A 13,651-nucleotide genomic window follows, 5' to 3' on the forward strand; every position below is an offset into this window, starting at 1 on the left:
CACACTACAGAATGGAGAAGTCACAACACCATATCTTTGAAAATTTCCTGAAGGGTTTCTAACCCTGAAATATTGAAATATAAGGTAGAAGTACAAACTTTTGACTTGTATTATCTCTTTGGAATCACATTGTTTTGGCTTTAAAAGAAATGAAAGACATTTATATGTATGTATACACATCTGTGCGTATATATATAATCAAATAAAACAAGGAGAGGTGAGAGGCAAGAAGAGTTTTAATACTTTGATAGAAGCAGTTGTTTCATAAGCCACTCAGAATTACATCATAAAGTTCAATATATATATATACTAGCAGAAATGCCCGGGTTAAAGAGAATAATGAAATCTAAAAACACCATCTAGACTACGCATCATCTTTATATATAGAGATGTATATACACACACGCACCCAAACACACGTATATATATGTATATCAATATAAATATATGAAAGTCAATGAAGTTTCGTAAAAGGTGATCATGTACATACTTTCTTGCTGTTGTGATTATAACACCTCGTTGTAAACAATGTTCCTTGTTTTCCCTTGTGGAGCATATACAAATAGGTTTTTTTGCTGCCCACTCTTGAGCAGCCAACATACAGTTGTCCATGTGAGAAGCAGGGCTCTTCCAAGAGAAGACCAGCTACAGACAGTGTTTGACCCTGAGATTTGTTTATGGACATGGCAAAAGTCACACGAAGGGGGAATTCTAGTCTTCTGAATGTAAAAGGAATGTCTGCTCCTGATAGAGTAAGAGGAATTCTTGGAATAAAGACGTCATCCCCTTTTGCACATCCAGAAAGAATGGTAGCCTCGATAACATGTGACATCATTTTCTTTATCACGAGTCGTGTTCCATTGCAAAGTCTTGGTGGTTCCAGATTGCGGAGCAGCATAACAGGCGTTCCAACTTTAAGTGATAATATGTGGGGAGGTAGTCCTGGAGGCTCCAACGAATTGAGAAATTCAGGAGGATAGTTCACCACTTCATTTGTATCTGGAACTGTATCAACAGACTTGTAAGTTTGAAGATTGCCGGGAAGAGAATGCATCAGGTGTTGATTAATTTTTGTAACAGCTACGTTTTTTGGAGCTAATATTGCTCTTTCACATAGCCAATTGTGATTTTGGTAGTTTTGTTTAAAGTTGGGAAAGACTTTGTGTTTGAGGTCATCTACAGAATTAAAAACAAAACAAAATGGCTGGAGGTCTGCAACGAAATAATTTTACTCAACACTTTGCAAGTGAATCAGTGGAGGCAAAGATGCGTCTCATTTACTTGACAATTTATGCACCACATTGCAGAAATCACAATGTAAGTATATCTGAAAGGGTAGTCTTACACTGTTGTACCGTTGAATTACAAATAATGCTCATCTGTTATGTTCGGGTTAAAATTTCATCAACATCAAAAATATATGAATTTTCATGGGAGTTATGGCCGTTATGCAAAGAATATAATTTCCAAATTTCATAAAGATCCATTCAGTACTTTTGACATAGTTTTGGATAAGAAAACAAATGACTAATGTGTGTGTTTGTGTGTATGTGTGTGTGATGGGTGTATATATGTATAGATATCTGTATGCATGTATATATGTACATATTACATGTACATCTATATATATATATATATATATATATATATATACATCTACACATATGTATACATATACATGTATGCATATAGATCTATATATATATATATCTATACATATACGTGTACATATACATCTATATGTATACATATACATCTCTCTCTCTATATCTATACATATACGTGTACATATACATCTATATGTATACATATACATCTCTCTATCTCTTTCTCTCTCTCTCTTTCTCTCTCTCTCTCTTTCTCTCTTTCTCTCTCTGTGAAAGTATCTGTCATTACAGTATCGAAATGTGATTGTTTCAGTTAGTGGAATAGTTTCATTTTTAAACTGAAAGTATTTGACTTCAGTGTTTTTGTTTCACTTTTGACACGTAATACTTAAATAGTGGAGGAGATATTATGTTGCCGTGGGCTCGAACTCTGCAAGAAGTTAAAAAATTTTTTGACTAAAACACAACTGGAACCCTAAGTAAGGCATGTGTAAAATTTGAATGAAATTGGTTGCGTAGTTCTCGAGTTTTAGGGATTCACACAGACAGACAGACAGACAGACACACATTCTCATTTTTATATATATAGATTACAGACAATACATAAATCTGCATATAGTCACATGATGTACAGAAGAGAGAAGACTACATCTTCAAACCGCTTTAGGAAGGATACCTTCAAGAGTCTTTCAAGCATCCTTCCTAATGCAGTTTGAAGATGTAGTCTTCTCTTTTCTGGACATCATCATGTGCCTATGTGTATATATATATATATATATATACATATATATATATATATACACTTTTATGTGTGTGTTATTCTACATTTATTGATTATGTAATTCTGAGTGGATTATGAAACAGCTGTAATCTCTATAAAATCTTTTCTTGAGGAGGCACACTGACAAGCTTGAGAATTTTCCAGAGAGATGCATGGTCAACTGTATCAAAAGCTGCCTTGAGGTCAACAAAGGTGGTGTAGAGGTGGCGATCTTTGTGGAACTCCTGAGATCTTTCAATAATTAGACAAAGGGCAAAAATATTGCCAGTAGATTGATTTGACATGAACCCTGCTTGTTGTGGGTGGTGTCTCCTTCTAATGGCAGGAAGAACAAGGTTGAGGAGAATCCTGGTGAAGATTTTGTCCTCAATCTCCTGCTAGATTATCCTACCAGGACTTTACTCTCATTCAACACAGCAGCTGCAAGCTGGAAGAGGCCTCATGGCAGGCCCCTTACCAGATGGTTGGATGTGATTAAGGAAAATCTCCAGAGGTTCAACATTATATTTGAGGAGGCAGATGGAGCTGAACCCAAAACAATAGGTTAGAGCTTCTTGGCTTCATGCTCTTGCTTGATGGGGCTGGGGTCATTCCAAGTTAGTGGTCCCAGAGGTGTTATCATGCATAGAGCCAACCAGGCCCACCAGTGTTCTACATTGCTGGTTGTCCCACTGATGAAGAGCACTGGTGGGCCTGATTGGCTCTATGCATGATAACACCTCTAGGACCACTAACTTGGAATGACCCCAGCCCCATCAAGCAAGAGCATGAAGCCAAGATGCTCTAACCTATTGTTTTGGGTTCATCACTCAACATTTTGCTATTCATTTTGGTCCATTTGAAGTGGGAGTCTTTTTCTATATAGATGAAGGGGAAGGAAGTTGTGATAGAAGGAGACTCAGGACATAAGAGGAAGTATTGAAAGCTGATCTCAAAACATTGACCCTTACCATGGAGATGACAGAGGACTAAGATATGTTGTGCATTTCTGTACTCATGAAGACTCACCCACCACAACAGAATGGAGAGCCTAAAACCAAGGTGTCACATAAAAAGCACTGGTGTAGGTGTTGGTGCCATGTAAAAAGCACTGGTGTTGGTGGCACATAAAAGTCACCAAGTGCACTCTGTAAAATGGTTAGCATTAGCAAAGCCATACTAGAACAGACTATGAAACCTGGTGCATCCCCTGGCCTTGCCAGTTCCTTTCAAGCTGTCCATCACATGCCAGCATGGAAAACGGACATTAAATGTCAATGATGATGATGATGAGTTTCTCAATAACTAAAAATATAGCCAGAATTAATACATATTTTACTTTTTTGTTTTATCTTTTTATGATTCTGTTCCAAACAAGGCTTAAGACCAGTGGCATAAGGGATTACTTTCTTTCCTGCCTTTAACCCTCCAATGCAGAGTATAGGCCACTTATAATTGAATTCCATGTCGCATAATTTCTAGCTTCTGTACTTATACTCTGCCATGAATGTCCCCCTTTCTCTAGTTCCTTTTGTGTTGATCTACGCCACAAGTTCTTAGGCCTACTCCTCTTTCTATTTCCATCCGGATTCCACTGTAAAGCACTTTTCACTGCATTTGGTGTGTCCTTTATAATTGTGCTACCAATCCACTTCCACTTTTTCTTAAATATTTGCTCCCTAATCAAAACTTGATTCGTTCTTTGCCATAGCTCCATATTGCTTATGTGTTTGAGCCATCTAATTTTAAGTATACTACGCAAGTATCTGTTGATGAATGATTGTATTTGCTTATTTGACTTAACTGTTGTTCGCCATGTCTCAGCCCCATACAATAACACCGCTTTTACGTTAGTGTTAAAAATTCTTACTTTTTTCTTTATTGAAATTTCACTTGCGCTCCATACTTTTTTTAACGGGTGAAAAACGGTCCTTGCCTTACTTATTCTTGTCTTAATATCTTCGTCGGTGCCGCTTGAGAACATTATCTTACTACCTAAATACGTAAACTTGGCTACATCCTCTAGTTCACCAGTTTCTAGTTTAATACATTCACTGTTTTCTTCATTAACGCGCATAAGTTTTGATTTGTCGCGGTTGACTTTCAATCCTAGTTTGGCAGCTATTGCTTCTAATTTTGACCCTTTATTTTGCATTTGGCTATATGTTTGTGAAAGTAGCGCTATATCATCTGCAAAGTCGAGATCTTCTAGAGCTTCTGCATCCGTCTATTCAATGCCTGTTTGGCTTTCAATCGTAGTGTCCTTCATAATCCAATCTATAACTAGTAGAAATAAAAAGGGAGAAAATATACAGCCCTGTCGAACTCCTGTTTTTATTTCGAATTTATCTGTAGCTCCGTTTCCATGCAAGACTCGGCATGACATTCCTTGGTAAGTTGTTCTTATTATAGATATATACTTGTCTAGTATGCCGTAGTGCTGCATAATTTTCCATAAGCTTTCCCTATCTACACTATCGAATGCTTTTTCGAAATCAATAAAATTAATATAAAGCGGTGCATTCCACTATGCGCTTTACTCCAAGATAATGTGAAGAGTGGCGATTTGATCTACACATGAACGGTTCTCCCTAAATCCGGCTTGTTCTTTATGCAACAATTTGTCAACTGCTGTCCTCATCCGCTCCAAAAGTATCCTGTTAAAACATTTTCCGGGAGTCGATAACATAATCCCTCTATAATTTCCACAAACACTTAAATCACCTTTTTTTGGCAATTTTACGATGAGCCCCTCTTTCCAATCATTAGGCACATTTTCTTCCTGCCATATCTTAGAAAATAATGGATGAAACATTTCTACCGCTATTTCTATAGCTGATTTCATTGCTTCAGCTGGAATATTGTCTACACCTCCCGCTTTCCCATTCTTGAGGGATTGTATAGCCTTTCTTATTTCAAACTTGGACGGTGGGTCAAGGCTGATGCTAAGATCCAAATTTCTTGGCACAATGTCGGCTATTGTGTTTGGAGGTAGTCTATTGAGCAAATCTTCAAAATGCTCCTTCCACCGATTTTTTTGTTCTAGAATTGATGTTAGCATCCGGCCATCCTTCCCTTTTACTGCCTTTTCTACTCTTACTCTCTTCCCGGATAGTAATTTAGTTGTGTTGTACAGCTCTTTCATGTTCTGGCGCTGGGCTGCACTTTCTGCTGTCGTTGCTAAATTTTTGAAATATTTTCGCTTGTCTCTTCTTAATTGTTTTTTAACTTTCTTATTTTGTTGGTTGTAATTTCCCTGACATCTATTTATCTCTACTTCTGAGCTTGCTGATAGTAATTTTTCCTTTAGCTTCTTTCTTACTTCTATGGCTGTTAGTGTCTCTTGTGATATCCACGCCTTATTCTTTTTGTTTACACACCCTACACATTCTTCTAATAATGAAATAAAAGCATCCTTAATTTTCGACCAAGTATGTTCTATTATGTTGCCTTGCATCTTTTTTACTTGCATTGATTTGCGTGATAATGCTTTTTTGTATTTTATTTGGGTGTCTTTGTGTTTTAGTAAATCAACATTGTATTTTCGTTGAACCCTACATTCCTCTTTTAAAGCCCTTAACTTCAGTTGTAGTTTGCCAAATAGTAGGTGGTGGTCGGAGGCTGCGTCAGCCCCTCTTTTTACCCTAACATCTAACAGTGATCTCCTGAACTTGCAGCTTACACAGATGTGGTTGATCTTATTTTGCGTTTTCAAGGTCTTTGTGTGGAAATAAGGTTCCTCCAATGACCAACTAGTTGTTTGCGCAAAAATCGGCAAACAACTGGCCATTTGCATTCATGCTTCCTAAACCATGTTTCCCCATAATGGCTTCATATCCTAAATTAATGTTTCCGACTTTTGCTTTGAAATCACCCATAACCATTATCAACTCTTTCTCAGTCCATTTTTCAATTACGCTCTGCAGAGTATCATAAAATTCAACTTTTACTAATTCATCAGCATCATTTGGTGGGGTGTAGCACATAATGATTGTTAGGAAAATCCGCTTATGAGACGTTCTAAACTTTGCTAGTATCAATCTTTCATTTATGGGTTGCCATTCTATTAATGCTTTAACCGCTTTCTTAGTCAGTATCAGAGCTACTCCCCTTGTGTGACGCACCTTATCATCTTTGTGCCCTGAGTATATAATTGTTTTTCCTGAAGCTAGCTTAGTTTGTCCATTATCAATCCACCTAGTTTCACACAAACCCAAAATTTCCAATTTGTAATTGTCCATTTCTTTGCTAATATTTTCACACTTTCCAGCAGTAAACATTGTTCGACCATTCTATGCACCAAACCTCGTGGAATCCTTTGTCGAAAGCAGTATCGGCCAACTAGCTTCCCTAGGGCTTTGACTATTCGGCGTCATAAAACACCTTTGACTCTGGAAACCTTCGGTTGGTAAATTAATACAAGACTTGTCAACTATCAGTGTTTTCGTAATCAATTTGAAAATCCATTGCATGGGTGATTAGCCCATTCAACTTCACCAGCTTTACCTGTTTCCATCTCTCACGACGAGGACGAGGGGTTGGGATTACAGTGAAGGAAACAAGGAGCCTACAAATTCAAAAGATGTCAACTGACTGAAAGCTTAAGTAAGACTGAACATCATGGATCAGAGGTAAAGAGATGATGGTATAGAGTTCCAGAGAGCAACAGTTGGAGGAAAGAAATTATTAGAATTAAAGGATTACTGAGTAACGGGCAGTTCAACAGTGAAATGATGCACATGTGAAGAGAAGCAGGTGACTTCTTTAAAGGTCTTGGTAGACAGTACTAAACAAGAAAGTTCATCAGAACAATGACCATGGAAATACTTATAGAAAAGACACAATGAAGATACGTTTCAGTGCTGAGCCAAGGATTCCAACACCTTCATTCTGAATTCAACCGAGACACTCATCAGAAGTGCCAGCCTAAAGATGATAGCAATATTTAATGCAAGGTTAAATGGTATCTTTTAAAGTTACAAGATACTCTCAGGCATAAGAGATTTACAAGCAAGGAAGAGAGATCCAATCTTCTTGGCAACCAACATGGCAATGGACTCTTTTACTCTTTTACTTGTTTCAGTCTTTTTGACTGTGACCATGCTGGAGCACCACCTTTTAGTCAAGCAAATCGACCCCAGGACTTATTCTTTAGAAGCCTAGTACTTATTCTATCGGTCTCTTTTGCCGAACCGCTAAGTTACGGGGACATAAACACACCAGCATCGGTTGTCAAGTGATGTCGGGGGATAGACACACAAACACATACACACATACATACATACACATACATATATACGACGGGCTTCTTTCAGTTTCCGTCTACCAAATCCACTCACAAGGCTTTGGTCGGCCTGAAGCTATAGTAGAAGACACTTGCCCAAGATGCCACGCAGTGGGACTGAACCCGGGACCATGTGGTTGGTAAGCAAGCTACTTACCACACAGCCACTCCTGCGCCTATAGTGGACTGATCATATTTGTTCCAAGACAGATCCTTGTTCAAAGTCAGACCAAGAAATTGATTATTGTAGCTTTCTGGAAGATCAACCCTGCCCATAGCAATGAAGATAATTATTGTAAAAATAGAATGTGGATTCTTTTAAAAGTAGGTTTTTTTACTAAATTTATTTAACTTACATTATAATGTAACATCTAACTTTTACTTTTTAACTCTGTGGACCAGACGTTGGTTCTGTTTCACTGTAGTGGAGATAAGAGGCAAGAATGCATATTAAGTACCAATGAAGCCCACATATTGCGCTAATGTGTGTAAATAGCAGGCTGTTAAAAAATTATCATATGCTTAAAATCTGTCAATAATTTTTGTCATGATTAGGTCAACTAATTCAAATTATATAACTAACCATGGAAAACCAGTGTAGCAGACCAAATTCAAAACTTGAACTTATGATTCACTGACAGGAGACTTACATGTGTTTTGTTTATATTTCTTGTTTATTTACTGAGCAACAAACAATTCATTTGGTCTTATTTGATGAATCCAATGCGTTCACTTGTTCTTTCTATTTCCTCACTTACCTTTTTAATGAGGATTATAATATAATCAGTTTTCAGTTCAGGTCTGACAATCAGGGAAGGAAAATATCTGAGGCAACAAGAAACCCCTCAGTTTTAACTTTGGCTAGCAGTGGCCTCGAGTGCCACTGCATCACAACCAAACCTGTCATCACATAATTTGTTTCTTGCTAGCATATATACATTCACAAACATTCTCACATGCATATACATAATGCTGTATATGCACACTAAACATTATGTAAAATTCCATTCACTAGAGAACTTTTGTAACATTTTCTTAGTATTGTAACCCCACTAACTCTAGAAATAATACATTTATAAATCTCTCAGAGAGATTTATGCTGTAGATATAATGAAGTAGTTGTATGCTGTAAACTTAATGTGACAGTCCCCTGAAGGGAATAATACTACTGTTGATTAGACCTAGGAAGCTGCACCGCTTCTCGTTGGCCTTGACACATTTCCTGTGTCCTTATGTTTACAAGGGGAGACAAGCACCTCTACCCAGCTAAGCCTGTATCCAGAGACATGTTTCTGAGTCTTTGCTCGTCATCAGTCTGGAGTAGCATGAACTGCTAGTCATTAAGTTGACAGCATACAACTACTTCCCACTAACTCTGTTAAGCATTTAATTAGAATATATATACATAGGCATGGCTGTGTGGTAAGAAGCTTGCTTCCCAACCATATGGTTTCAGGTTCAATCCCACTGCATGGCACCTTGGGCAAGTGTCATCTACTGTAGCCTAAGGCAAACCAAAGCCTTGTGAGTGGATTTGGTAGACAGAAACTGAAAGAAACCTGTTGTATATACATGTACACACACACACACACACACACACATATATATATATATCATCTTTGTGTCTGTGTCTGTCCTACCACCACCACTTGACAACAGGTGTTGGTATGTTTGTGTCCCCGTAAATTAGCAGTTCGACTAAAGAAGCGGATAGCAAAAATACCACTTCTTAAAAACAAAAAAAAAAAAGAAGTTCTGGTATCAATTTACTCAACTAAAAATTCAAGGCAGTGCCACAGTCTAGTGACAGAAACAAGTAAAAGATATATATATATATATATATATATATATATATATATATATATATATATATATATATATAATATATAATATATATAATATATATATATATATATATATATGTATATATATATGTATATGTATATATATATATATATATATATATATATATATATGTATATATATATATATATATATATGTATATATATATATATATATATGTATATATATGTATATATATATATATTATATATATATATATATATATATATATATATATATATATATATATATATATATAAGTACAAGACTTATCTTTCTTTAAAGTTACTTCTTCCTTCTCAACAACAGTGCATATGCTACATTATTTTTTAAATTAACTAGAGCTATAGCTACATTATGTTAAAATTCAATAGTTCTAGCTAGAAATTAGCAACTTCTATTTCAAGGCTGCCACCATCAATGTTGGTACATTAAAACGAATTACAGGTGGGATTATTGAAATACTGGAGTGGCAGCATGTAGACATGTGCTTTACAAGAAGTAAGATAGAGGGGAGCCTCACATGTAAGAAACAAAGGTTCGAATTTTGTGGGGTAGGCAGTAATGATGGGGTGGGTGGTGTAAGTATACATTTGGCAGAAAAATGGGTAGAGAAGTTAAGTGAAGAAGTGAGAGACTGTGATAGGATAATTAAGCTAAGACTAATTTTTGATAAATCAACAGTTATATTTATCTCTGCCTGTACTCCACAGTCTGGGCTGGCTAATGGATCAGAAGGACAAATTTTATGAGCCCTTTTATCTTGACACCAAATGACTGAGACTTGGTTATTGTAGCTGGTGACTTCAGTGGTCAAGTTGGGCAGCATTCCCATGGATTCCATGATGTGCATGGAAATTACGAATTTGGATCTATGAAGTTCTGGAGTTCTGCTGGAGTTCTGCGATGCAACTGATCTAATGATTTGCAACACTGACTTCAGGAAATTGGCCATCCACCTGATCACCTATCAGTCTGGTGGACGCACAAGTCAGATTGACTACATCCTCACCAAACAATGAGATAGACAGCTGCTTATAAAGGCAAGGTCTTTCCTAGGTGAAGAATGTACAACCCAACATAAGTTACTAGTTAGTGAATTTAAAATTAGAGCTAGAAGGACTCACAGAAATAAACCAGTCTGGAAAAGGATGTTATGGAAGTCCAAAAATCCAGCAAACTGACAGAAATTGAGAAATAATCTAATGGAAGCTTCTGACAAGAGAGTCAAGGAGTTGGAGACATAGAGGTTAGGGAACAACTGAAAGTGCCTGTGGGACAACCTACTGAGGGTTACAGACAAAATCTGCAGCCAAGCTGAGTGTGATGTGATGGAACAAGGACATAAATCATGCTAGGTGAGGGTTGGCTGAAATGTTCATAGCCTGACCATGATACTCCCATGGAATGTAACCAAATGAGGTTTATTTTCCAACATAGTTCATTCTTGCTCTTCTCTCACTTCTTCCTTCCATCAGTGTTGTAGTGTTTGGATTCCATTGGTGAAGAGGCTTCCATCCTGTTGGGCAAAAAAGTCATCAACAGCAGACATAACATCATCATCACTGTGATACTGATTCCCAGCCAAATGGGGTTTTTTCATGTTGGGGAACAGATGATAAACATAAAGTGGAAGATCCTGGAGAAATGTAAACCAGCAGGAAGTGCAAATTATGCCTGGCTAAGAAAAGAGTGATTTCAAAGAGCACTCAGCAGCCAGGCATTTACTTGAATAGCAGAAGTGAAGTGCTTAATCCTTGCCCACATGAAAAGAAGTACATCCTATCATGCCTGCAGGCCCCATAATGACTGCAACCACCAGTATCCCAGCCATGGCTCTCCACCAATTCTTTGGAGTCTGGCAAAGAGTTTGACCAGAGCATTCACCAACACACCCACATACAAATATGCATGCCCCAACACAGCGGTCACCTACCAAATAGACCATTTCCCAAGCAATGTTAAATCTCTGAACGAGCTATTAACAGTAACTGATTTAACATTGCTTGTTTTCACTTTTTCGATATCAGTGAATAATTTCACTGGAGAAAGTTACATATATTTGCCAAGGGATGTCTTTTGCATCGAAGGTCGGCGATTGTCGTACGCTGAAGAAGGGAAATAACCCTGAAACTCGGGTACGTACGTATCGTAGATCAAGATGGGAAAGATAACTTCCCTTGGCAAATACAGACAGGGCACAGATGTGTGTCGATAGCCAGCTGGAGGAGATGTCCTCCTGGGGCTAAAAGCAACAGTAACATCCACCCCTCGGGGTCAGCCACATTTAAGTGGCAAATATACTTCACTTTATCGTGCAGTTACTGTTAATACCTCGTTCAGAGATTTAACATTGCTTATATATATATATATATATATATATATATATATATATGTATGTATGTATGTATATATAATAGAAATATGTTACAAAAACAAAATGGAAACTACACATGAAAATGTAGGGGGAAAGTAAGAAGAAAAATAAGCGAAAATGTACATTGGAAATCAAAAAAAGTAAAGGCTTTTTATGAAAAGTAACGATGGATATATAGAATTAGATGAACTGAGGTAGGAATAAAAGTAATAAAAGTCATTATTGTGAATTGTTAAAGAGATTCAAAAGCATACCAGTTTCGTAATGTTACTAATCGTTGCTTTGAATGCATACCGATTACTGAACGGTGTCAGGTCTCCTAGTCCTTGAGTAAAAAGAATATCTGTAAGGGAGGTAAGTAATTTTGGATTTGGTGCAATTAGGGTAGATATAGATCTGTAATGTGAATGGTATATAAGATGTATGTGGTTTAGTGATATTAATTGAAAAATTAGTAGTGTTCTGTATTATGTTATGTGTTCATATTTAGTTATGGAAGATATTTATTAATGAAAATTGCCTCTTTATTCATTCTTTGTTGTATTGAGGTGTTCTGTGAACGTTGATAGAAGGGAAAAATTAGGAAATTAGGATTAAGATTCCTCGCACACCTTTCTATGTGTCCACTGACCTGTATCTGTCTGTATTGTGGATGGCAGATTTGTTCCTTATGGAGAGTGGTTCTTCGATGGAGTGATATTCTTGTTTGGCCAATATAATTATTACCACACCCTAAGCATGTAATAGCATAGATTAGATTTTCTGAGGCACAGGTGAAATTGGATTTAATCTTAAATATTTCACCTTGTTTAAAGTGGAACTCTGAACCCTCCAAAAGGTGGGGGGCAAGTACCACAGTTAGGTCAACCACATTTTTTCACTTTTGGTTCTGTTGTTAATGGATATAGTCTTGTGCTGGTTAATATTTTTTTCAATGATTTAGGTTGCATTTTGCTTTTGATAATTTTGCGTGAGCCTAAAATTTTGTGCATTGTTTTATCTCTTGTGTGGATGGGTAGATTTTGGATGATAATGTTAAAAGCTTTGTAGTTTCTAGGGTTATGTGTGGAGATGTATAGGAGTATTTTTAAGTCTGGTTTAGTATTTCGGTTGACTTCCCTTAATGTTCGTATATCTATTTCCTTAGCTCGTTTAATTCCATCATTTATTAATAATATTGGGTAATGTCTCTTGATTAGTATTGATCTGAGTTCAAGGAGTCTTCATTCACGAGTATAGGTGTCCGAAACTATGGTACAGATTCTTTTCGCTAGAGTATAAGGTATATTAATTTCTATGTGTTTGGGGTGGCATGAGTTGAATAATAGGTATTGTTTAGAATCTGTGGGCTTATAGAAGATGTCTGTTTCGATGTAGTTATTGACTATTTTAATTAGGATGTCAAGAAAAGGGAGTTGTTTACTGCTGTGTTCCATGGTGAATTGTATGTTGTATGTATATATATATATATATATATATATATATACACACACATACATACACACACACACATACACATGCGTACATACACTTATGCATTATAGGCATATACATGATCTGAATTTTGGATCTAGAATTGGATCTAGAGTTAGTATTCTTAGATCTGAAAAGAATCTGAGCTCTTTCAGCTATGTATAGCTTACATTTTCTTGACTTGTTAACATATGGTGTGGATTTTTCAACTATTTTCCACTTTATTGTATGTGATGCAGAGTTCCACTTCAAACCCCTTATGTGGCTGGCCAACTTTATAGCTTTACTTTCATCCCTGAGTCAGAAG

The 13,651-nt window shown here is 36.7% G+C and overlaps 2 protein-coding genes across 2 annotated transcripts; both read right to left on the reverse strand.

Moving 5' to 3' along the window:
- Positions 1-4,903: 4,903 nt before the first annotated feature.
- On the reverse strand, positions 4,904-5,824 carry LOC149132194 (uncharacterized). The gene has a single exon (XM_089365322.1). It carries the CDS (start codon positions 5,822-5,824, stop codon positions 4,904-4,906), a length of 921 nt encoding a protein of 306 aa, XP_089221448.1.
- A 295-nt stretch (positions 5,825-6,119) lies between these two features.
- On the reverse strand, positions 6,120-6,647 carry LOC149132195 (protein CFDP2-like). Its single transcript, XM_089365323.1, has one exon. The coding sequence runs from the start codon at positions 6,645-6,647 to the stop codon at positions 6,120-6,122; it is 528 nt and encodes a 175-aa protein (XP_089221449.1).
- Between the last annotated feature and the right edge of the window lie 7,004 nt (positions 6,648-13,651).

This window comes from Octopus bimaculoides, chromosome Z (assembly GCF_046866305.1).
Source record: "Octopus bimaculoides isolate indiv1 chromosome Z, ASM4686630v1, whole genome shotgun sequence".
NCBI classification, from domain to species: Eukaryota; Metazoa; Mollusca; class Cephalopoda; order Octopoda; family Octopodidae; genus Octopus; species Octopus bimaculoides.

Coding starts and splice junctions, on each gene's coding strand:
- LOC149132194 (XM_089365322.1), bottom strand. CDS start 5,824: ATGCAAGGCAACATAATAGAACATACTTGGTCGAAAATTAAGGATGCT.
- LOC149132195 (XM_089365323.1), bottom strand. CDS start 6,647: ATGTTTACTGCTGGAAAGTGTGAAAATATTAGCAAAGAAATGGACAAT.